Source organism: Diadema setosum, chromosome 19, assembly GCF_964275005.1.
Source record: "Diadema setosum chromosome 19, eeDiaSeto1, whole genome shotgun sequence".
NCBI classification, from domain to species: domain Eukaryota; kingdom Metazoa; phylum Echinodermata; class Echinoidea; order Diadematoida; family Diadematidae; genus Diadema; species Diadema setosum.
Genome location: NC_092703.1, coordinates 18,400,031 through 18,422,731, shown reverse-complemented (window position 1 = coordinate 18,422,731; position 22,701 = coordinate 18,400,031). Strand labels below are relative to the sequence as shown.

The 22,701-nt window shown below is 37.6% G+C and overlaps 1 protein-coding gene across 1 annotated transcript in view; it reads right to left on the bottom strand.

The window, feature by feature from the left end:
• Positions 1-22,701, bottom strand: part of LOC140242215 (transient receptor potential cation channel subfamily A member 1 homolog) — a 105,026-nt gene that overhangs the window by 35,976 nt on the left and 46,349 nt on the right. Inside the window, exons 10-15 of the mRNA XM_072321959.1 lie at positions 19,714-19,802; positions 17,386-17,532; positions 16,146-16,257; positions 13,762-13,898; positions 8,445-8,566; positions 5,374-5,505 (exon numbers count right to left, since the gene is read on the bottom strand). Coding sequence (XP_072178060.1) covers positions 5,374-5,505; positions 8,445-8,566; positions 13,762-13,898; positions 16,146-16,257; positions 17,386-17,532; positions 19,714-19,802 — 739 coding nt within the window. The remainder of the gene's footprint in view (positions 1-5,373; positions 5,506-8,444; positions 8,567-13,761; positions 13,899-16,145; positions 16,258-17,385; positions 17,533-19,713; positions 19,803-22,701) is intronic.

Here is a 22,701-nt window from a genome sequence, read left to right as displayed (position 1 = left end):
CGCATGCATGGATGATATAAACAAAATATAGAGAGAATTCCACTTATTTTGATTTTCTAGCATATTAATAAAAAAGAAATTGACTTCTTTCAGAAAACAGGGGGAATCTATTACCTTATATGTCAGTATCAAGAGGATGAAATGTGTACTTTTTTCCATACATCCTGTAAAACTACAGTCAGTACACTATTTAGCTACATTATTAGGAGTCTTTGACCCATTTTATAAAACAGATGAATCAGATTTTTTTTTTGTGGGTTGGTGGGAAATGTGTACATGCAGTTCCTCTGAAATATCTGAACTCTCTTGGCTTTACTTCATGGATTAAAACAGTTACAATGATATTTTTGAGTTGTGTACACAATTCCTATTGACCCCTTCAAACCTGTGAGTCATTTTGATACAAACTGAAGAGAATTTGCATGACAGCATATAAAGAGAATTCAACATATTTCCCTTTTCTAGCATAATGAAAGAGCACTTGACTTTACCTCTTTCATAAAGCAGGGTAAATAATACTATCCTTAACATAAACAGTAATTGTACGTCACAAAGAGTCAGCAACCAGTCAAGGTAATGTGTATTTTATGGAATACTCTTTATATTCTCTATTCTGCAGTGATGTCACAAGCTGTTGTGGTCTTCTCATTCAGTGACAGCAGCAAAAAAAGTTTTAAAAATGTTTTTAAAATGTATTAACTTTTGAACGGATTGTCCTGGATTGTCTGATTTCCCAGAGTTCTTGCCAGGTGCAACCTGAAGGTGACTGTATCTAAGTGAAGAGTTTATAATCCTCTTACCTGATGGGAAGGCCAATTCCTTAAAAGATCAAACTCTCTTCACAAAAAGATGATTTAACATGTCTCATAAACACTGATGTAAACAGGATTAATAATGTCAAATTTGACCCATCACATGAAAAGCAGCCACAAGTCGGATTCTTCAAATTTTCTGTTGACAAGATATTTAGTTAGTCCAGTCCCTAAACTTTGATTTGATGTACAATCCATTAAAAGATGCACTTTTCATCCAGAGATATTTCAAATTGAATGCGGTGAACACTGGAATTTTGTGACAACAAAATACGGAGGAAATCGCTGCTAAAGTTCACTTTTGGTTTCGGTTTTGTTCCAAGATTGTCTGCCACACAGGACGGAAAATATCACATACATAAACTCCTAGGCAACAATAAGTTTCATTGAACCATTATTTATGAAAATTCACACAATGCATCATCATATGTATGACTTCATACTCAGAACATTTCGGAAAGATTGAAAGAGGACTTTTGTCTTAATAAGCATTAGAAAAAGGGGCTTCTCAAGCAGCTATGGCACATGATATTTTGTTTGTGAGTACTTGACTTGGTCTCCGGTGCAATGGTACAATGCGGGGTATAACAGAGGCTGTGCTCGTTTGAAAAGCCCAAAAGCTGTGCCATTCAGAACTATTGGCCAAGCAAGTGGAGCGCACCTGTCAATCAACAATGTAAGGACCCCAATCGATTACAGGATTACATCCAGCCAGCTAAGGGTGGGATTTCACGGAGCACGCGAACGATTTGCGTAGGACGTGAATGGCAAAATCCAACATTCGGAAAAGTTTTTCTCCGAATGCATTCCGACAATGAAGCCGAAAACTATTCTTGCGCAATTTGTGCGAAGTTTCCACGACGTATGTGCGAATGTTGTGTGTATCGTTGCTAAAGTACAGCATGTTACGTACACGAAGAACACGTGACGGAAATGCGAACAACGAAAAATTTTCAATAATCATGGGATAAAATGTATCCAAGGAGAGGTGGAAGCTGTCTTGAGTTGATTTTTTTTTCTTTCCTCTATTTCTCCTTTCTTTTTCTCTCATTTTTCTATCGTGTGCTTGCCTACATTTTTTTTCCTAGGACCTATCTCCACTAGTAAAGCATTTTATTTTTTTTTTGCAGTTCCTCCAACAAATAATCTCCATAGTTCAAATGAAATTTTGCATACTTTAGATTAATATTAAGTGTATTCTATTTTTTTTTGTATATCAAACATTTCTTTCTCTTTGCTAGTCTTTAATTTCTTTTGTTACTGTAGTTGTTAATAATTGTTTGATGTTTAGATGTATGCTACGATTTTTATTTGTAGAAAACGTATATGTCATACATCCACATGATCGGAAAAACTTCGCAGATTTCGCGTAACATACGTGAGACATTCTCCAAAGTTTTGGAGTCTGTTTGGGGTTTCACGAACATTTTGCGAACATCGCGCGTGTCTTGCGAAGGTCTTGCGCATATGACGAGGCTTTGAAGACACTTTCAAGAACAAATCACGAGCAAATCATGACCAAGTGTGCGGAAAAGGTTCGCAAAAAATTTCAAACTTTTTTGAAATTCTCGCCAAAGTAAAAACGACATTCGCGAACAATTGACGACGCTTCCGAACTCTCACGTTCGTTTGGCGATCTTTTGCAGACTAAAATACGAATGCTGGATTTTGCCATTCGCGTCCTTCCAAATCGTTCACGTGCTCCGTGAAATCCCACCCTACCATGGCGCATGCTGTCTATTGTTTGCTTCAACTACACTTAAGTCGTCGCTTCGATAGAATTAATAACACTCCGAGTTTATGATCGCTCGTGCTTTGTAACTTCCACTTGGGCAATGAACGACTTCAGTGAATATGTCATCACCAGCCAATCAGCTTCCAGCAGTCGCTAGGGGTCGGAGTTTATGAAATCGCCACGACAAGCTGTGCAGCAAAAGTTGACAAGCTGAAAAAAATGCCTAAAAATAATCAAATATTTCACACTTTTTTGGTAAGCGTGACACATTGAAATTTGAGCTAGTGGTAGATAAAACCCTACAGTTTCATATCAGCCAAAAGTCAAAATTTCGATTTTATATAGGTACCTGAACTAAAATCTGATTTTTCTCGGTTGTGGTGTCAACGACTTGTGCTGCTTTTGATGTGACAGGTCACAAAGGTGATTGGAATAATTTGTGTGCAAGAAGGCATTATGGTAGTTTGTGACAGATACTGCAAACTGAATATCAGTAAATTTGAGCAAACACTATGTAATTCTGAAGACATTAATGATCACAAATTGACCAGAAAGGACATCTTACCTATTGACCAGGACCCTTTGCATTTTACAGTGCATGTAATTCAAACAAAATGACACTTACACATTAGTACAAAGTAAATCAATAATAATAATAACAATAATAATAGTGGCTACTTGTATAGCACACAGGTCCACCTTTCAGTGCTCATGGCACTTCAAAAAATGAAAGGATAGATATGTTCAAACATGACTACAGAGAAGACAAGGCAAGTGCCAAAATGTGTCTCGCCCATTTGTGTAGAAGAAATTAATGTTTTTCTAACTCCCAGAAGTTCATTGATCCTGCCTAAGACCTTTGACCTTGTGGTGACCTTCAACTCCCCAAGGGACATTTACCAGCCAAGTTTGGTCACAAATGGACATAGGGATCAAAAGCTATGAGCCATAATGGAAATGCACAGTAAAAACTTAACATTGGGCCCTTAAAGTTTGTTTACCCCTGTCTGTGACCTTTGACCTTGTGGTGGCCTTCAACTCCCCAAGGGACATCTACCATTCAAATTTGGTCACAAACAGACATATGGATCAAAAAGTTATGAGCCATAATCGAAATGCGCAGTAAAAATTTAACATTGGGCCCTAAAAGTTTGTTTACCCCTGTCTGTGACCTTTTACCTTGTGATGAACTTAACTCCCCAAAGGACATCTACTATTCAAGTTTGGTCACAAACGGACAGGAGGTTATGAGCCATAATTGAAACGCGCTGTAAAAACTTTAAGTTTGTTGACCCCTGTCTGTGACCTTTGACATTGTGATGAACTTTAACTCCACAAAGGACATCTACCATTTAAGTTTGGTCGCAAATGGACATAGCGATCAAAAGTTTTGAGCCATAATCAAAACGCGCCGTAAAAACTTAATGTTGGTCCCTAAAAGTTTGTAGACCCGTTTATGACCTTTGACCTTGTGGTGACCTTCAACTCCCCAAGGAACATCTACCGTCCAAGTTTAATCACAAATGGACATATACATCAAAAGTTATGAGCGATAATGGAAATGTGCAGTAAAAACTGAACATTTGGCCCTAAAGTTCATTGACTCCTGCCTGTGACCTTTGACCTTGAGGTGACCTTCATGCTTGGTAAAATGTGTAACTTTGTATAACCACTCTTCCCTCCAAGTCTGATTGAAATTTAAGTCCTTAGTAGAGAGTTATTTAAGTTTTTGTAGCGTTACAGACGGACGACGGACGGACATATGCCGCAGGCGATCCCTTGGTCTCCCCTCACCTCCGCTGGGCTTGACAAAAATGGCAAACAACAAACAAACATACACCAGGTAAAGAATACAATTCTATACACAAAAAACACTGTTTGTACAGCTTCACTATGAAGCCATGTGGTTGGTTATCTGGAAACATGCCTTAACCATACTGTATTATTTTCCCACTCGGTCTACAGTTTCACGTGATTGGCAAATACTCATTATCTGGTAATTACATATATACGCCAATTTTCATGGCAATACTTTGAGCCACTCTCAAAATATGGGAAACAGGTGAAATTTGAATAGTATTTTCACTTGACCTTTGACCCCATGGCCAAAAACTTTCTCCACATAATCACTGTGTGGTAATGCACACACAAACTTGCATGTAGTGAGTTTGATTATACTACTATACGTACAATGTAAGTAATATATAAATTCCATCATTTCACGGGTATGGAAAAATATACATAACCCTTTAGCCATTGGATATTCCGTACATAATGGCCTATGGCTCCCTGGAAGGAACAGCAATATTGCTCTCATTTTGACAACATTCTAAATGATAAAAAATAGCTCACTGCATGTTTATTCTTGTCTATTATAAGTTATGTTTATAAAAGCCTAAGTCTTTACCAAGAGAATGGTATATCACAAAGGTAATTCTGAAATACATTTGTTGACCTTTAACCTTCATCAAATTACATAATTATGTATTCTGTATGTAAAAAAAAAAAAATCATAAAGCATAATACTAAAAAGAATCAACCAAAAACGGACGGGCAATTTCAGGCACATCAGTGACAAAAGAATTAATTTAATAATCATATACCAGGTAGCATAATTTTACAATGGATCTTAACATGACCTTTGGCCTTTGACTGCTGACAGAAAATTTCCAAAGAGAATCGATATCTGGCAATACATGTATAATTTTGTGAATCTTGGCTCTTCCAAATTTTGGGAAATTAAAATGCGTGTGAAAATCAATGGTTTTACATTTCATTAAAAATAAGGAATTAAGAACAAAGTTTTTCCCCTTATCTAATGCTCACCGTCAACATCTTGAGTCCAACGTGAAAACATGTCATCAAGGAGTTCGTAGTCAAACTCAATGTAGTAATTTCTGTGCTCTCGAGGAAATTCATTCTCTTTGAGACACTGGTTGAAGACCTTTTCTGCAACATCTACAAACAAATTAGCAGATGGTGATTGAAATGAATGAATATGTACTGCAGACACCTTGTACGCATTGGACTAAATCAAAGTCTCCCTCCCCTCTGATGACTAAGTACAGTCCTCTGAGATACATGGGATAGGAAGTCAAGTACATGTCCTTCTGAAATAAAAACTTCACAAATGACTCACAACTACTGCATGTATCCTGTAAATAATCCTAGATTTTAGATTTCGTGTATTGGTGTTTTGCATTTTTCCCATACTTAAATGGTGGAATCTGAGTCTTGTTATCAATGCTCAAGGATGCTGATCACAGTGTTGGTCACATGAATTTCAGAATGAATTTGGTTTGAAATAATCAAGTTAGAATGCAGAACAAGATTAAACACTCTTTCAGTATTTGGGTATCACACATTTAATCACTGGTATTTCTCTACTGCATATCATACAAATTAAATAATGTATAACTTAGGGTCCAAACAGGTTCATCAGAAAATTACATAATTGTGCCTGTATTACTGTCTCATTACATTGCTAATGTTGGAGGTTCAGTTCTTGCACATATTTAGAATTTTATCATATTCAATTTTGTATTTGTGGCCATGCATCACAAAACCAACAAAAAGTTGCACTACCCAATCTTACACATGGACCTAAAATACTTAGGTGAAATGGGTCAACTTGGTCAATCTTTGTCTTTCTACATTTTATGAAAGAATTTTTCTTCTTCTACATAAACACTTAAGTTTAAGATCATGTCGTGAATGTGAAATTGTGTTTTCTGTGGTTTTTCTAGAACACTTTTTGGTAGAATAGTGTAAAACGTTAGGTCTGAGAAACCCCCTTTTCATTTCTTAAAAATCCTTTTCCCACACTTCACTCTCAACTCTAATAACTTTTTATAGAATGGTGCTCCTGCATCTGCAGTTGGCAGGAGTCATGAACAGAATGTGCTTAATGAATGTGATCAATTCCAGCTTAATCTGATAATCCCTTCATTGTGGTTGCCAGTGAGTTCCATATCCTGTTTTTTGTCCTATTCATTGCATGGAGCACCACTTAGTGGGACTGAGTGCTTGAATAAATCTTTAACTTCAAAGCCTCCTTTCTCAGCAACATTTTTTCAGAGGTTGTACTTTCCTTCCAGAATTTAGATAAGTTAGGAAAGTCAGTTTGTATTGCTTTACATATCTTTTCAAAGCTTAAACTCTGCTCTTTCAGAATCTGTCCAAAACTAAAAAATTTTGTTGATTTTGTGATGCAGGGTCAGATTTTTCATGTACTTTGTATGGTAAAAGGGGTTGCTGCTTGACTCCATATCACAAACCTTTCTTTCATTGGTGACAAGCATGTGACAAACAGATTATTTGATGTCAATGGTCTGACCTACCATGCTCAAGAAATAGAATAAAGATACAGATGTATGCTATGGAATTTCCTATCTGCTCACCAGAATGAAAGCCTCTTTTCCTTCAATACAGCAGCTTTTGTTCCATTTGACTCACCTGTGTATTTGTGATTAGCAGACAGGCAATTTCACCCACAATAATGCTCCCATGGTCTATCCTGGCTTTACAAAATGATACACTCAAATCTCCATTCTATGGTTGTACCTCGTTTTGTCTTGTCCATGGCAACATAACATGTTTGTGATTGTCCAGTTGTACCGTTTAGTTCCATAAATGCCCTACATTGCATTTTTCAATGAAGTAAATAAACTTCAGCTAGAATTTCAACTCTGACTTTCCTTTTCATATAGAGTACACACTATCTGATTTTTTCTGTCTCCAGTGTACGTACATGCATGTGTACTGTAGAGATGTACACATAAACACCTATTCGCAAAACCTCAAACAATTTCATTGCCTATTTGAAGAAAGAGATAGCAGAAAATGGGAAAATAAAATCACTCAAGTCATCAGTGAGTGTTATCTTGGATTTCTCTCTTTATCAAGTTTATAGGTTTTGCTCTTTAAGTTTGTGATGGCAATACTGTGTACTGCAGTGCAAGCTTTATTCTTATTGTTATCCTTATAATGCCCAAATCAAAGCATTGTAGATATTTGCAGTGTCTTCTTATGGACAGGCATACTTTCAGCATTATCTGACATGAGTTTTCTTCATTAACATTGAAACTCAATTCTTTAAAAACATTTCTACTGCAATTACTTTGGTGGTAAATCATCATTGTATTTCTATTAAATGTTATTCCCTTAATTAATGCATATATTTTCCACAGATTGTGATCAATTCATTTTATAAGAGTTTATTTGTTTTATTTTATTGTAATAAATGGAAAAACACAGCATGGGTATCTCTCTGTAATTAGGAAGTTAGTGCTGTTGGCCATTTTTTTCCCCCCTGTAATGGTAGGTAAGGCTCCCCAACTTTGTTTTTTGTTTTTTCCCCCGAGACCTGTCTGAGCAGCTGATCTCTGTGGGAGGTCTCTGAATACAGTGCAATCCCACTGTAACGAACACAATTACAACGAAATTCCGGTTATAATGAAGTTTGAATTCACGCTGCAATATTATCCACTCTATGTAATTTTATTGTTTATTTGTTCGGTTATAACAAAATTTCGATATAACGAAAGGAAACTGCCGGCCCTGAGAACTTCATTATAACGGGAGTCCACTGTATCTCATTGGCCTATTCATGCTGTACATGTACAAACAAGTGAAGTCGCCACACCACCATCTTATACCAGGCACACTCTATTGGGATTTAATTTGCACACATTTTCTAACAGAGTCTGTCACCAAGATCATGTGACGTTGTGAGCTCTGTACACAGTGTACAGGCGATGTGCATGGTAAAATGGCAGCGCAGTGGCTTTTAAGCGACTGGCCTACAAGATATCCAGATACCTTCGATAGAAAATCATTGGTCTGAGCCTAGAGAGCAGCCTCCCTCTGGCTATCTTTCTCTCTTGCCCTTCTTGTACCTGGCATTCTCTTTATCAGCTTCCTCATTGGAGTGGTCCGCTGACCAGTGACTGCATCAGTACTCTCTGAACACAAGGCATCCCTCCACTTTGGGTGTGACACAATGGCCATAGCGACATCTCTGTTCAGAAGATATAAAGAATGTACAGACATTTCATCTTAGAGTTTCTATGTAAAACCACAAGTTTGCACCATCCTTCTTTCTTTCTGAAACAGGTCCATAACTATAAAAAAGAGTGTAGCCTCTGACTGCTTACAGCTACACCATCATATTGAATTACCAGAGACTCCAACTCTCCCGCTTTCGACGGGAGATCTCCCGCCGAAAGCCCATTTTTGCAAAATGTCCCATTCTCCCGCTTGAGATTTAATTTCTCCCGCCCTGGCCCTGTGTCTCCCGCTTCTCTAGAACCCTAGAGCTTCCAGGGCTCTGGACCCCGTCCGCAAGGAACTTCGCGCTTCACGCTCGTGATGTGAGCTTCGCGCACATCAAGTTGGTGCCTCCCGTTTGCTAGGGGTTTCAGGCGGGAGAATCTCCAGATCAGAAGGTGCTTGGGGTTAGAGTCTCTGAATTACCAATGACAAATGCAGGTGCTTGAAATCTTTGGAACATATAATTATTATGGAATGGCATCTCAGATGCTGAGTGCCTTAGGCGCACTAATTAAAAGTTATTCTTGGGAAATCAAAAGATGTCTTAACAGGCCACAAAACCAGGGTAGCCTTGAGGTAGCCTCCGGCAAAGATTGTTCTCCAGAGAAGATTGTGTCTGTTATGACGCAGCATGGTGGACAGCCTCTGGAGAGCCTCCTGAGAGTCTTCGGAAAAGGTGTCTGTTAAGACGCTCGTGAGGTGAATCTTACCCGGAGGCATCAGGTGATAAGCGCTGCATCATACACAAATTATGTGAACTCTCCCTATGTATTAGCCTGACCAGACACCATGTGAAGCACAGCGACTTCTGTACAGCATGTACAGGGCTGTGTGTTGTTACATAATACAGTCGTCACACTCATCGAGTTCTGAGGGTCGAACGGTATCGTAACAGGCGTGCTCTGATTGTAAAACATGTGGCTGATTTCATGACTTACACTTTATTTCTTTTTGAAAGATCCTTAAGAAACGAGAAATGATATGCATTTGCATGGTAAACATATTTTAAGGAAAAACAGTAGGCCTAATTCAAATGTCTCTGAGTCGGTAGATAATAGGGCCTACATGCTTGTATCGGTACACAGTCATGCATGTTAGTACGCAATCACATGCTACTGCAATGGTAACTAGAATTATCACTGAAGGTGATTAATACCCCCGCCCCTGGTGTTGCTTTATAGTATGTGATGTCATGAGGGCAATGACGTTAATACCAAGTTTGTGCACTTGTCGAATTGGAAACAGAATAATTTTAGTTTACTGTACAATTACAGAGTTGACACTGAGTATAAAACTTACAGCAAATGGAAACATGCTTTCCCCCAGCATCACTACACTTAAAGACCATCATACACACCAAATTTGACCTTCATAGCTTGAATGGTTTATTTAGATACAAAAATGAGTGGTTACCATGGCAACACATTTTCCTTAAACTAACACATTGGTGTCTTGCAAAACTACACTTCTAGATCATGATACATACTAAATTTGACTTTAATTGCTTGAATGATGGAAAAGTTATTCGATCTGCAAGGTTTTGGTAAAATTGTGGTTACCATGGCAATGGTTTGTGTGACAAACACAAAAATTATGGGTTCCACATCTATACCTCAGGGCCATAATGCCTACCAAATTTGGTTTCAATTGCTTGAAAACTGTGGAAGAAGTACACTCCACAGGATTTTTTTTTAATGTGGCTACCATGGCAACGCACTGTCCGATACAAATACAAAGGACATTTTGCAAAACTACACTTAAAGAGCATCATACACACCAAATTTCACCTTCATAGATTAAATGGTTCAATTTGATACAAAAATGAGTGGTTACTATGGCAACACATTTTTCTTATATTAACACATTGGTGTCTTGCATAACTACACCTCCCGATCATCATACATACTAAATTTGAATGATGTGGAAGTTATTCAATCCACAAGGTTTTGGTAAAATTATGGTTACCATGGTCCAACAAACACAAAAATTATGTGTTGCACATCTATGCCTCAAGGCCATACTGCCTACCAAATTTGATTTCAATTGCTTCAAAACTGTGGAAGTTGTTCACTCCACAAGATTTCTAAGAAAACATGTGGTTACCATGGCAACGATTTGTCAAGTACAAACACAAAGAGTGTCTTGCATAACTACACCTACATGTATAGATCATCATAGCTACCAATTTTGAAATTGATTGCTTAAATACTAGGGAAGTTATTCAATCCACAAGGTTTTGGTAAAATAATGGTTACCATGGCAACGCATTGTCCAACAAACACAAAAAACTTGTCTTGCACATCTATACCTCAATATCATCATTTACCCTACGTTTCATTTAAATTGCTTCAAAACTGTAGGAGTTCGCGACGCAAGATTTTGCAATAGACGGACCAACCGCACGACCATGTTAAATGGACAGTGTTCAATAACTATGATTCATTGTGTAACTGGTATAAGTAGACACATTTTTTTTTTCATGCCATGTACAAACCCTTGCACCAGCACTAAACACACTATCCAACACACTCACACACACACACACACACACACACACACACACGCGCGCGCACACACAGTGACTCACTAATCACTACCATGCCTATTAGCTATGGCTAGCTCTCAAGAAAAACAAAGAATAACCTACCTCCATTGAGACCCTAACCTTTCTTCAGACTGTTACTTGAAACGAGAACTGTTGCTATGGCGACTGGTATGCCTCTGTCATAATGCATGGTTCTCCTAATAGGTATATGACATGTCTTGACAATGTGTGATGACAGTTTCACATAATTCGCAAAATATTAAAATGACATGTTTGTCACAATGTGTTGAATGTTCACCTTCCTTGAACTAGGTTTCATTGGATAAATGGCTATATTGTCTATTAAAGAGAGCACGTATTTGTGGATTTAAGGATTTTTACTGGACTTTTGACCCTTTAATAAGTTTATGCATTGAGTAATTTCCAACGTATGGACAAAAAGTGTAAATTCAGGATCAAATAGTAAAATTTTAGCATCTTAACCTGGCTTTCGACCCTTTACCTTTGACCCTATGACCCTAAAATTCCCAAGAGAATCAGTGTCAGGCAGAACATGCATACAGTGTTTAAATATGTACTAAGTTTCATGATGGAACCTCGAGCCACACCCCAAAGTCACTAAATAATCACTCCCTGTCAGTACATGCATTTATGTACTAAGTTCCATGAAGATATACAAGTGTATATGAAGCATTTCCAAGATATGGAGAAAAAAGTGAAATTTTAACATTACACTTGACCTTTGACCTCATGGCCCAAAACTCTCTAGAGAACCGTTATTGGGTAGTTCATATATACACTTTCAAGAAAATACCTTCAGGCATTGCATAGCTATGGGGGGATAGTGAAATTTGACCTTGACCTTTGACCTTGAGCATGTGCATCCAAAAGTTGATAGGCACAACTTCGCCCACTCATACATATACATGCCAAGTTTCATTAGTATACCTCAAATGGGTTTTTAGTTACACTGTCCACAAAATTGGTTACGGACGCAAGGACGGACTGAAGGATGACTGGACAATGGACAACCTGAAAACATAATGCCTCGGGCGACATTTCGTGGTGGAGGCATTAAAAACAAAACACAAACTCACGGTCCCCAAGAAACACACAGGGACGCAGCAGAATTATTGAAGCATTAGACTGCATAGGCACAATAGGAATCTACATGTAGTTTCAAAATACAGATCTTTGGAAGTGTGTATTTGGCTTGATGAGGACTAGGGGTGGTATTCTGAAATCCTTCCTAGGAAGAAATTTCTTCCTATGTCAGGATTTTTTCCTAAGTGGTATTCTGAAAATCTTCCTAAGTTTCTTCCTAAGTCTGTTCCTAAGTTTTTTCCTAGACTTAGGAAGAAACTTAGGAAAGGGGCGGGAGTATGCAAATTTCTGACATAGGAAGAAGTTGGTATTCTACAATGCACTTAGGAAAGAATTTTAAGAAATTATTTACGAAAGCTCCACCCCTGTCCTAAGTACGTTGTTGAGAATAGCAAACTGCGAGCATCGTGATAGGTGCGCTTGTCAGTCAGTGCACGCACATGTACTTTGATACATGAAATGAGCGTGAGAAAGGGGACATGCCGCGCACACGTGTATTTGACCCTACGTCATAGTAATATGCGATTGTCATTGGTTGGTTCCTTATGATACGGCATTTCGTATTGGCTTAATAAAGGACGTGGGCGGGAATAAGGATGGCCTAATTTGCATTAAGAAGTGCCTAGGAAGAAATTTAAGAATACCAACTCTGTCTTTCCTAGGCACTTCCTAAGTTTCTGACTTAGGAAGATTTTCAGAATACCACCCTCGGGGCTGCAAGCAGATTGCTTGCAAAAGTATGCTGCAGACACTTAAACTAAGGCTATTGTGCAACATTAGATGAGCTATGGCTGCAAGTGACATACCATGCTGTGTGTCTGATGCAGAGAGGTGTGTGATTACAATGTGGTATCTGTGTTGTGAATGAATTAACATGCTTTCCAGTTAATCGGATTGGGTATTCTGCTTAATTGGGTAAATAATGCTCTGCTAGACACTACCCAATTAAGTGGAGAGTACTGTACAACTGTTGCAGACTCTGTAAAGTGCATATTTTCACGCAGTAATTTTTCATGCTCTGCCTAAGAAGATGAATTTAGCATGTATTTAATTCTGTGAAATCAAGACATTGGTACATACAACAGGCAAAAATATCTGCGGCAGTTTCTAGTTGTGCGAAATGCATGAAAATTTCCACACTGTGAAAATTTCTAGTTTTACAGCATTAGAGAGATTACTCAACGTTATTTGTTGAGACCTGGATTTACAATATCTTCGCCAATATGTAATGAAGTAAACATGGCACACAGAGGGTTAAGCACAGTTAGATTTATGAGAAAATCACATGAGTAACCCTTAAATTATTATTTTTTTCTTACCCTTGTCTGTGGGTATTGATTTCTGTGACATATTCAATCAAGCCTTTGATATACATTGTACTACAGGTGTTTGTGTGTGTGTGTGTGTGTGTGTGTGTGTGTGTGCATTTATCTTTTCTTTTCAAACATTCAAGAGACCATGATATACTATCAGTCTGGACTTTTTAAATAGAATGCTGAACAGCCAAAACTAACCGATGGTTGTTCTCAATTGCCATGTCCAGACAATTTCTGTTGTTGGCATCCTTGAGGGAGATGTCTGCCTTCCATTCGAGAAGAAGCTTGACCAGGTCAACATGGCCACTGGTAGCTGCAAGATGGAGAGGTGTAACCTGCATTTTTTTTTTTTAAGATATGATGGCAGTGAATTAATTCAAGAAGATAAATACTTGCATAACACTACAGTAAATCAATATTGAAATCATTTTCCTAATTCATTATTTAAAGACTTCATATATCTAAGCAATGCAGAACAACTTACCAAATTCATAATAGGAGTGTCTCCCTTAAACAACAAAAAAACAATAAAAACAAAAAACAAAAAACACACACAAATATGTAGACATTCATGATCTGTGCTCAAATGTCCTCTGGAGGAGAATTTGGGATCACTTAAAATCAGTTTCAAACTAGAAATGTCGCTTTGGCGACTGGTATGCCTCCGCCATAATGCATGATTTTCCCAATAGGTCTAGATAGTACATGTGGACACTGTGTGATTACATTTTCACAAAATTGGCAAAATATTGGAATGACAAGTTTGTCACAAATGTGTTGAATTTTCACCTTCCTTGACGTAGGTTTAATTGGATGAATAAGAGAGCATGTATCTAGGGATTTAAGGACTTTAACTTGACTTTGACCCATTCATACATTTAGGCATTGAGTAATTTTCAAGGTACAGGTATGGAGAAAAAGTGAAATTTCTGAATTGAATAGTAAATTGTTACCATTTTCATCTGGCCCTTGACCCTAAAATTCATAAGATAATTACTTTCAGGTAGAACATGCATAATATGTACTAAGTTTCAAGGTAACTTGAGCCACTTCCGAGATATGGAGGAAAAAGTTAGTTCAGCACTTTCACTTGATCTTTGACCTTTTGACCTTTGAGGCAAAAAGAGGGAAAAAAAAAACTTTCCAGAGAATTTCTATTAGGTTACACACTCATACACCAAGTGTAAAAAAAATAACCCTGCTGGCATTGCATAAATATGAGGGTAATAGTAAAATTTTGAAGTCTTGCACTTGACCTTTGACCTCTGACCTTTGACCCCATGAACCCTACATTCTCTAGATAATCACTTCCAGTCAGTACATGTATATGCTATGTTCCATGAAGATACCTTGAACAATTTTCCAAGGTACGGAGAAAAAAAAGAAGTTTTAATATTTTTACTTGACCTTTTGACCTTTGACCTTTGACCTCATGACCCAAACTTTCACCAGAGAATCTTAATTGGGTAATACATGTATACACTAAGTTTCAAGAAAATCTCTTCAGGCATTCAATAGATATGGTCGAAATAGTGAAATTTTATGTATTTGACCCTGACCTTTTGACCTTTGACCTTTGACCTCATGACCCAAACTTTCACCAGAGAATCTTAATTGGGTAATACATGTATACACTAAGTTTCAAGAAAATCTCTTCAGGCATTCAATAGATATGGTGGAAATAGTGAAATTTTATGTATTTGACCTTGACCTTTTGACCTTTGACCTTGAGCATGTGCACCCAAAAGTTGATAGGCACAACTTCATCCCCTAATACACATACATGCCAAGTTTCATTAGGATACCTCAACAGGTTTCGATAGTTACCTTGTCCACAAAATTCATTACGGACGGACGGAAGGACGGACGGACGGACGGACGGACGGACGGACAACCCGAAAACATAATGCCTCCGGCACCACTTCATGGCGGAGGCATAAAAAGAGTTAAATTCTACAGGCACAATAGTGAAAATAAGATAAAAGAAGAATTGAATGAGAGCTTCGACATTTTAAAGATTTGCCAAGTTATGCAAAGCTGTGCTCAAATAGTTGATATGGATATGCAAATGAGTGAGCTGATGATCTCATGACCTAATGATTTTCCATTGATCACATACAAAAAACACACAACAGAAAATTCAATTCTTCTGTAATACAGAGTAAAACATGTTTAAATACGTACTTCAAAATAATGATCAGTCTGGAATTTTAGAATTTGAGACTGGGGCATACAAGAAGATGTAACTGGATTTGACCCCCCCCCCCCCCCAAAAAAAAAAAAAAAGAACTTTCATGCTTTTGTACAAACTGTATAGTAAGTTGTCAGGCAATGACATGATCAACTCACTACAATTGCACATACATATTGACTGTTCAAGAACTGTTTTGTGAAAACTAAAAAAAAAAACTTCACAGAATCATATGTCTTTATCCAATTTTGATAAATTTTCACTGTTGTGCTACTTAAATGGCCTGAATTCCCCTCTAAGCTACAAGAGTGAAATGATGCCACTTTGCGATGAAAATATGTGCATTACAAACATTCTTATAGGAATAACAATCCAAAATTCAGGACCCTACCTTGGCTTTGTCTGTTGGGTCCACAGGACTGTCATTGTCAAGGAGTGCATACGCTGTCTTGACCCATCCCCTGTGAGCTGCACAGTCTAGTGGGGTCCACAGTTGCTGATTTCTGATGGATAAGAATACAAAATATTACAGAAAACTGGAATAGAAGTAGGATCATTTTAACGTCTTATCCAACACGTCAGTCTAGTTCACAAATGCTTATGTACACAGCCTTTGTATACCGAGATAAAAACAGTACTAACAAACCTGCAACTTTGAATGATTTCATCAACTGTGACACAGAGATTAAGCTTCTGCAATCTCTTTATTTTTCTTTCTCTCTCTTTTACTATGTCTGCCTAACAGCAACTTTACACCTAAGTTCAGTGAAAAAAATTTGGATGAAACTACAAGGCAAGATCAGCAATGGTCCATGGAAAAAAACATCTAGCTCTTGGTAGTGATCTGGCTCATCATCAAAATTTGGAACATTTTTCAAGGATTCTTTATCACATCTTTTTTTTTATCATGTATTTTTTTGTAACTCTGACAATGTACACTTAAGGAAAAAATTGAAGGTCAGATTCTATTTCTTGGGCCCCAACAGACTTGTAACCTCCTTACTGCAGGGGCCCACGTGAGTCCCTAATGCCACTGCCGAGATCATATAATAATCTTTACCTCCTAGACTACTTACATGCAATATCATTTCTTGTCTTCGTTTTAAATCTGGAAAGATGATTTAAATTCTTTTATGCATGTGGGGCAGCATCATGTGAGAATTGACCAATTTTGTATCCCTTGACCTTATTGAAAGAAGGATTCATGCCATTAAATCATATCAAGGACAGGTTGCAAGAAGGCAATATAAAAAAAAATACCCACAAGGGATTATAAAACAACTACAAAAGCTCTTGAAAGTAGATAATAGATTTTGTGGATATACGCAATGTGGAATGCAAACTGTGTATTGCATCATACAGCTATAAGCAGCAGTGAGCTATAGCGAGGTAATAGGCAATCAAATGCAACCGAACGCAGTCATTATATGGATGGCATACAAGCTACCTATGAACTAAATACATAAAAGTGTGACGGCAACCTTCAAAATTGCTGCATATCACTGGCTATGGCTGCATATTGACCTACCCCACAGAGCATAGCAATGTGCAGCGATATACGCAAAGGCATGACCGAGGCATTAGGAAGAAAGCTGCAACATTTGGCAATGTAACATAGAAATATACCATACCTTGACTCTATATCTGCCCCTGCTTCAATAAGTGCTCTGACAGTCTTGGCATGGCCTTCCATGGCTGCCTTGTGGAGTGGGGTGTCGGAGTTCTCATCCTCATCATGTATCAGTGATTCATTATGCTTCACAAACTCCATCACAGTTCTGAATAAATGAGAAGGATATATAACATGACATGGTATTTACCGGTATGCTTAATATTGTTTCATAACGTGCTGTCTTCCTTTCATATTTCATTTAAATCTTGCTTAGTTCAACGTTTGCTGCATTCTTTCAGACATGCAAGTAACTGTCAGTCTGTTTAACTTTTTTTTTTTAAGCAATGAAGAATTCCTGACAAATGGCTCATCTAAACAGCTGAATCACTTATTTTCTTCATTCAGAGGAACATAAAAACCCTGGTGATTGCAAGAGGATGGTATATAAACAAAACAAAATATGAATACCATGAGCTCATGAAGGAAATATGGACAAGCTTTTTCTTTGTATGGCACGGTGTGCCTGGTTGATAATGTTTGATGACTACTGCTAGCCACCTGGGACCAACCACAAGCGGTCCACATCATTTGACCATTTTCTTGTGTGGGGAGGTAGGTGGACCACTTCATCCACTTGGCACCCTACTCTTTGAGATGTATTAACCCGTTGAGGACGGACTAATTTTGCTACAACACGCATTTCCCATAGGCACCTGCCCGAGTATACTCGGGACTCGTCCTCAACGGGTTAATGAATTTGGATCTGTTACATGCGTAAATAAAGTTATGATTTCCTCATACATGGGGTCTCATTTTATCATATCCTATCCTACGAACAGAGTGCTTTGCCTCTTTCTAGAAGCGATGGTATGATTACATGTACATCAGCCATATTCAGGAATTGAACCAGCGTCATTTGGATTGGGAGGCAGAAGTGCTACTGACTAAGCCAAAATCGCCACACACACATGGGCAATCGTAAATATATTACATGTATTTTGAAGAAATTTATTTGGATCTTTCATATGCCCGAGTTGTAATTTATTCACACAGTCCCATGGGGCCTCAATTTAAAGTCCCATCCCAGGAGCAGAGTGTTTTGCCTCTATCTAGGGGGGACATGGGAGGCAAAAGTGCTACCAATTGAGCCAAATCGCTGCCCATACATGGGCAATAGTAAATTTTTAAAAACAAACTCGGGTGCAAAAATCTTTTGAAGTACAATCAATCTCACCTGAGTTGTAGGATTTTCTCTGGTCCCTTTGGATACGACTTAAAGTAAGGTTGTATGTAACATTGTATCAGTAATAGTGTTATCATTTTCAGACAAATTGCCACAAAAAAAAAGATTTATTGTTAATAACGGCTCTGATAATTGTATACATTCAAATGCAGACACTGCAGATGAGGAATGTCCCTCCTCAGTTTTGATGTTGAATCACTCTTTATCATTTAACTGAGAAGGAAGTTTGTAGTGATTCACACTATTTCACCAGAAATCTGGCCCCACTCTAGACTTATCATCCTGGTTTGCGGCAGGGTGTCTTTTTGCGACGGGGCAGCTTCATTCATTGATGAAATTGCCCAATCAGGTGAGAAAGTACTCTCACTTCCTAATAATGCATGCGCGCAACTCCTATTTCTGTTCTATGTAAGTGGAACCAAGCACATTCAATGCCTTTTAGCTGAAAAAAAAACAACAACAACTGGAAATCCCAAAGGAAGCCTCTCAAGCTGGTAGGTTCGCAAGATACTAATCAGTATATTTAAGGCTGTATAGAAATGCCTAGATCAATTTAAAACACATGTATTGTGCTTTAGAGGTCAATTTGAGTTGATGTGAGAGAGTAACAGTGACTTTCTACCCCTGATTGCTGCAAATACATACAATAAATGAATGATCAAACAAGGTTTTTAGGATAGGCCGCAAACAGGGCAATGATAGAGGGCATGTGTTCTGGTATGCGTCATGCATACTGGTCCCCTTGAAAGGGTACAAAGATGTTTAATATGCTTGACTGCTTTCATACTGGCGGATTACCAACCTGTTTGTTCTTTGTCGATGGGCAAAAAGAATCTCATTTAGAGGCACTGAAGGTCCTGGGAGGATTGTGGGAGGAATGGGTCAAGTAAAATTGTCTTGTTCATGTGGAGTTACTGGCACACTTTATTGATCTGTGGTCCGTACACAAAAGGGCCAAAGGAAAAATAGCACAAATCACTTGAAGGATGGCCCTGTGTAAAGAATACACCATAATGGTGATTGGATAATGAAGATTTTAAAAAAAAAAATAGCAGCCATCAGTATCATCGTCATAAACAATAAACATCTATCATTAATACTCACAAAGTGTGTCCATTTTTGGCTGCTAAGTGTATAGGTGCTTCCTCTTCCTCATTTTTCCATTCACTGTCTGCTCCATTCTCCAGCAAAATCTGTTTGGGAGGACATGAGAAGCATAACCATCACAGGGGGCCCATAACTTTTAGAATATATGTCTGTTGGTGCACTGGGGTGGTATTCTGAAATCCTTCCGAGGAAGAAATTTCCTCCTAAGTCAGGATTTCTTCCTAAGTGGTATTCTGAAAAAGTTTCTTCCTTACTCTTTTTCCCTAAACTAAGGAAGAAACTTCGGAAGATTTTCAGAATACCACCCATGGCTTCTCGCAATGTTGCCTTACAAATAGCAAAGTTAAGTATTAAACCAGAGAAATTGAGTGTTCCTCTTCTAATGCAGTCACTATAGAACTATACAGCAGTACATAGAAAACAAGTGTGGCATTCTACATAGTGTGACTGTACTTTGTCCTTCAGAATTACAGACCAGAAAGAAAACAAGAGACCCGGGGTTTTTGCGCATGCTCACCCGAGTATCGCAACTTCTACGCAGTAATCATAGCACTACCATAGCTTTGCTTTTAGTTTACAATTTTAGAAAGGATTTTAAAAGATTCTTTAATTTGGGGGTTTTGTCTGTGTTTTTTCCCGCTATTGTAAAGATATTTGGGAACTGAAATTTTACGCAATGAAGTCAGCTATACTAGTCACGCAGAACTTTAAGCATCATAGCTGTGCATAGAGAAGTCAAACAAATAGTGGATCACTTTTTTCATGTATTTTCAAACTATTAACCTGCCCAAAAGATTATGTATTTGCCAGCATTGGTTTGTCTGTTTGCAAAATGGCTCAAAAAGTTATGAACGGATTTGCATTAAATATTTGAAAATTAGAAATGTCGCTATGGTAACTGATACGCCTCCGCCATGATGCATGGTTCTCCTACTAGGTGTAGAGTCTAGCCTTGAACTAGGTTTCATTTGGATAGATGGATAATTTGCATAAGAGAGCAGGTATTTAAGGGTTTAAAGGACAAGTTCACCTTCATTAACATAAGGATTAAGAGAATGTAGCAATATTAGTAGAACAAATCAGTGAAAGTTTGAGGAAAATCGGACAATCCGTTCAAAAGTTATGAATTTTTGAAGTTTTTGTGCAGTCACCACTGGATGAGAAGACTACTGCAGTGTATGATGTCACATGCGTACAACAATATAAGGAAAATATAAAGAGAATTTCATAAAATTTCATCTTTTGAAAAAAATACACATTCTCTTGACTCGTTACTGACATATGTTATGGGTAATATCATTCCCATTGCCTTTAGAAAGAGGCAAGTCAAGTGCTCTTTTATTATGCGAAAAAAGTGAAAATATGTTGAATTTTCTTTACATTTTCTTTATACTGTTGTACTCATATGACATCACGAGCCTTAGTAGTCTCCTCATCCAGCGGTTCCAACACAAAAGTTTTAAAAATTCATAACTTTTGCATCGATTGTCCAATTTTCCTCAAACTTTCACTGATGTGTTCTACTAATATTGCTGCATTCTCTCAATCCTTATGTTAATGAAGGTGAACTTGTCCTTTAAGTATTTTCACTTGACCTTTGACTCAATGGCCAACATTCTTCTAATAATCATTAACTGGTAATATCCATTTTCATGACAATACTTTGAGCTATTTTCAGAATATGGGAAAAATTATGACATTTGAACATTTTCCATTGAACTCCGACCCCATGGCCAAAATATCTCCCTACAAAATCACTGCATAGCAATGCATGTAATACCTATTTTTATTAAGTTTATGCATTGAGTAATGTTAACAGTATGGAGAAAAGGTGTAATTTCAGCATTGAACAGTATAATTTTAGCATTTTGACCTGACCTTTGACCCTTGACCTTCGACCCCATGACCCAAAATTATGACATTTGAACATTTTCCATTGACCTTTGACACATGTTATTAACTTTATGCATTGAGTAATGTTAACAGTATGGAGAAAAAGTGTAAATTCAGCACTGAACGGTAGAATTTTAGCATTTTAACCTGACCTTTGACCCCAAAATTATGACATTTGAACATTTTCCATTGACCTTTGACCCATGTTATTAACTTTATGCATTGAGTAATGTTAACAGTATGGAGAAAAAGTGTAAATTCAGCACTGAACGGTAGAATTTTAGCATTTTAACCTGACCTTTGACCCCAAAATTATGACATTTGAACATTTTCCATTGACCTTTGACCCCATGACCAAAATATCTCCCTACAAAATCACTGCATAGCAATGCATGTAATACCTATTTTATTTAGTTTATGCATCGAGTAATGTTAACAGTATGGAAAAAAGTGTAATTTCAGCACTGAACAGTAGAATGTTAGCATTTTAACCTGACCTTTGACCCTTGACCTTTGACCCCCAGAGTTCTTTTTATAGTTGTGGAATTGTGATCACAAACTTCAAGTCTGGAAACAATGCAGATATTAGCAGATAATAGCATGCAGTGTCAGAAGAACACAGATTACCTGGTCCAGCTCCAAATTTACAACAGAGCAATTCAGTGTATGAAAGGGGTGTCAAATTGAAGCCTCTTGGAGCCCTTGGCAAACTTGAGTAATTTTGTGATTCTGAAGGCTCGTTAATTCGAAAATGAAATCATGTTCATTATTCCAAAGATTTGTAAATTCAAAAACAAAACAAGGCTCATTTATAAGGTTCATTAATCAGATAAAGAACTAAACCCAAGTTTTTATTCTAAGGGTTCGTTAATATGAAAATGAAATAAAGGCAAGTACTGACAAACATTTGGAGTTAAGAACCTTATTTCATATTAAGATCAACAACTTTTGGAATAACAATCCCATATGACAAAATGAAAGAACGCATACACAATAATGATATTCTAAAAACCTGATTTCAAATGTTAATATTCCAAAAATCAGAAAGTTGCATTTTCATAGTCTCAAAACCTCACAAATCGGAACAGCTGG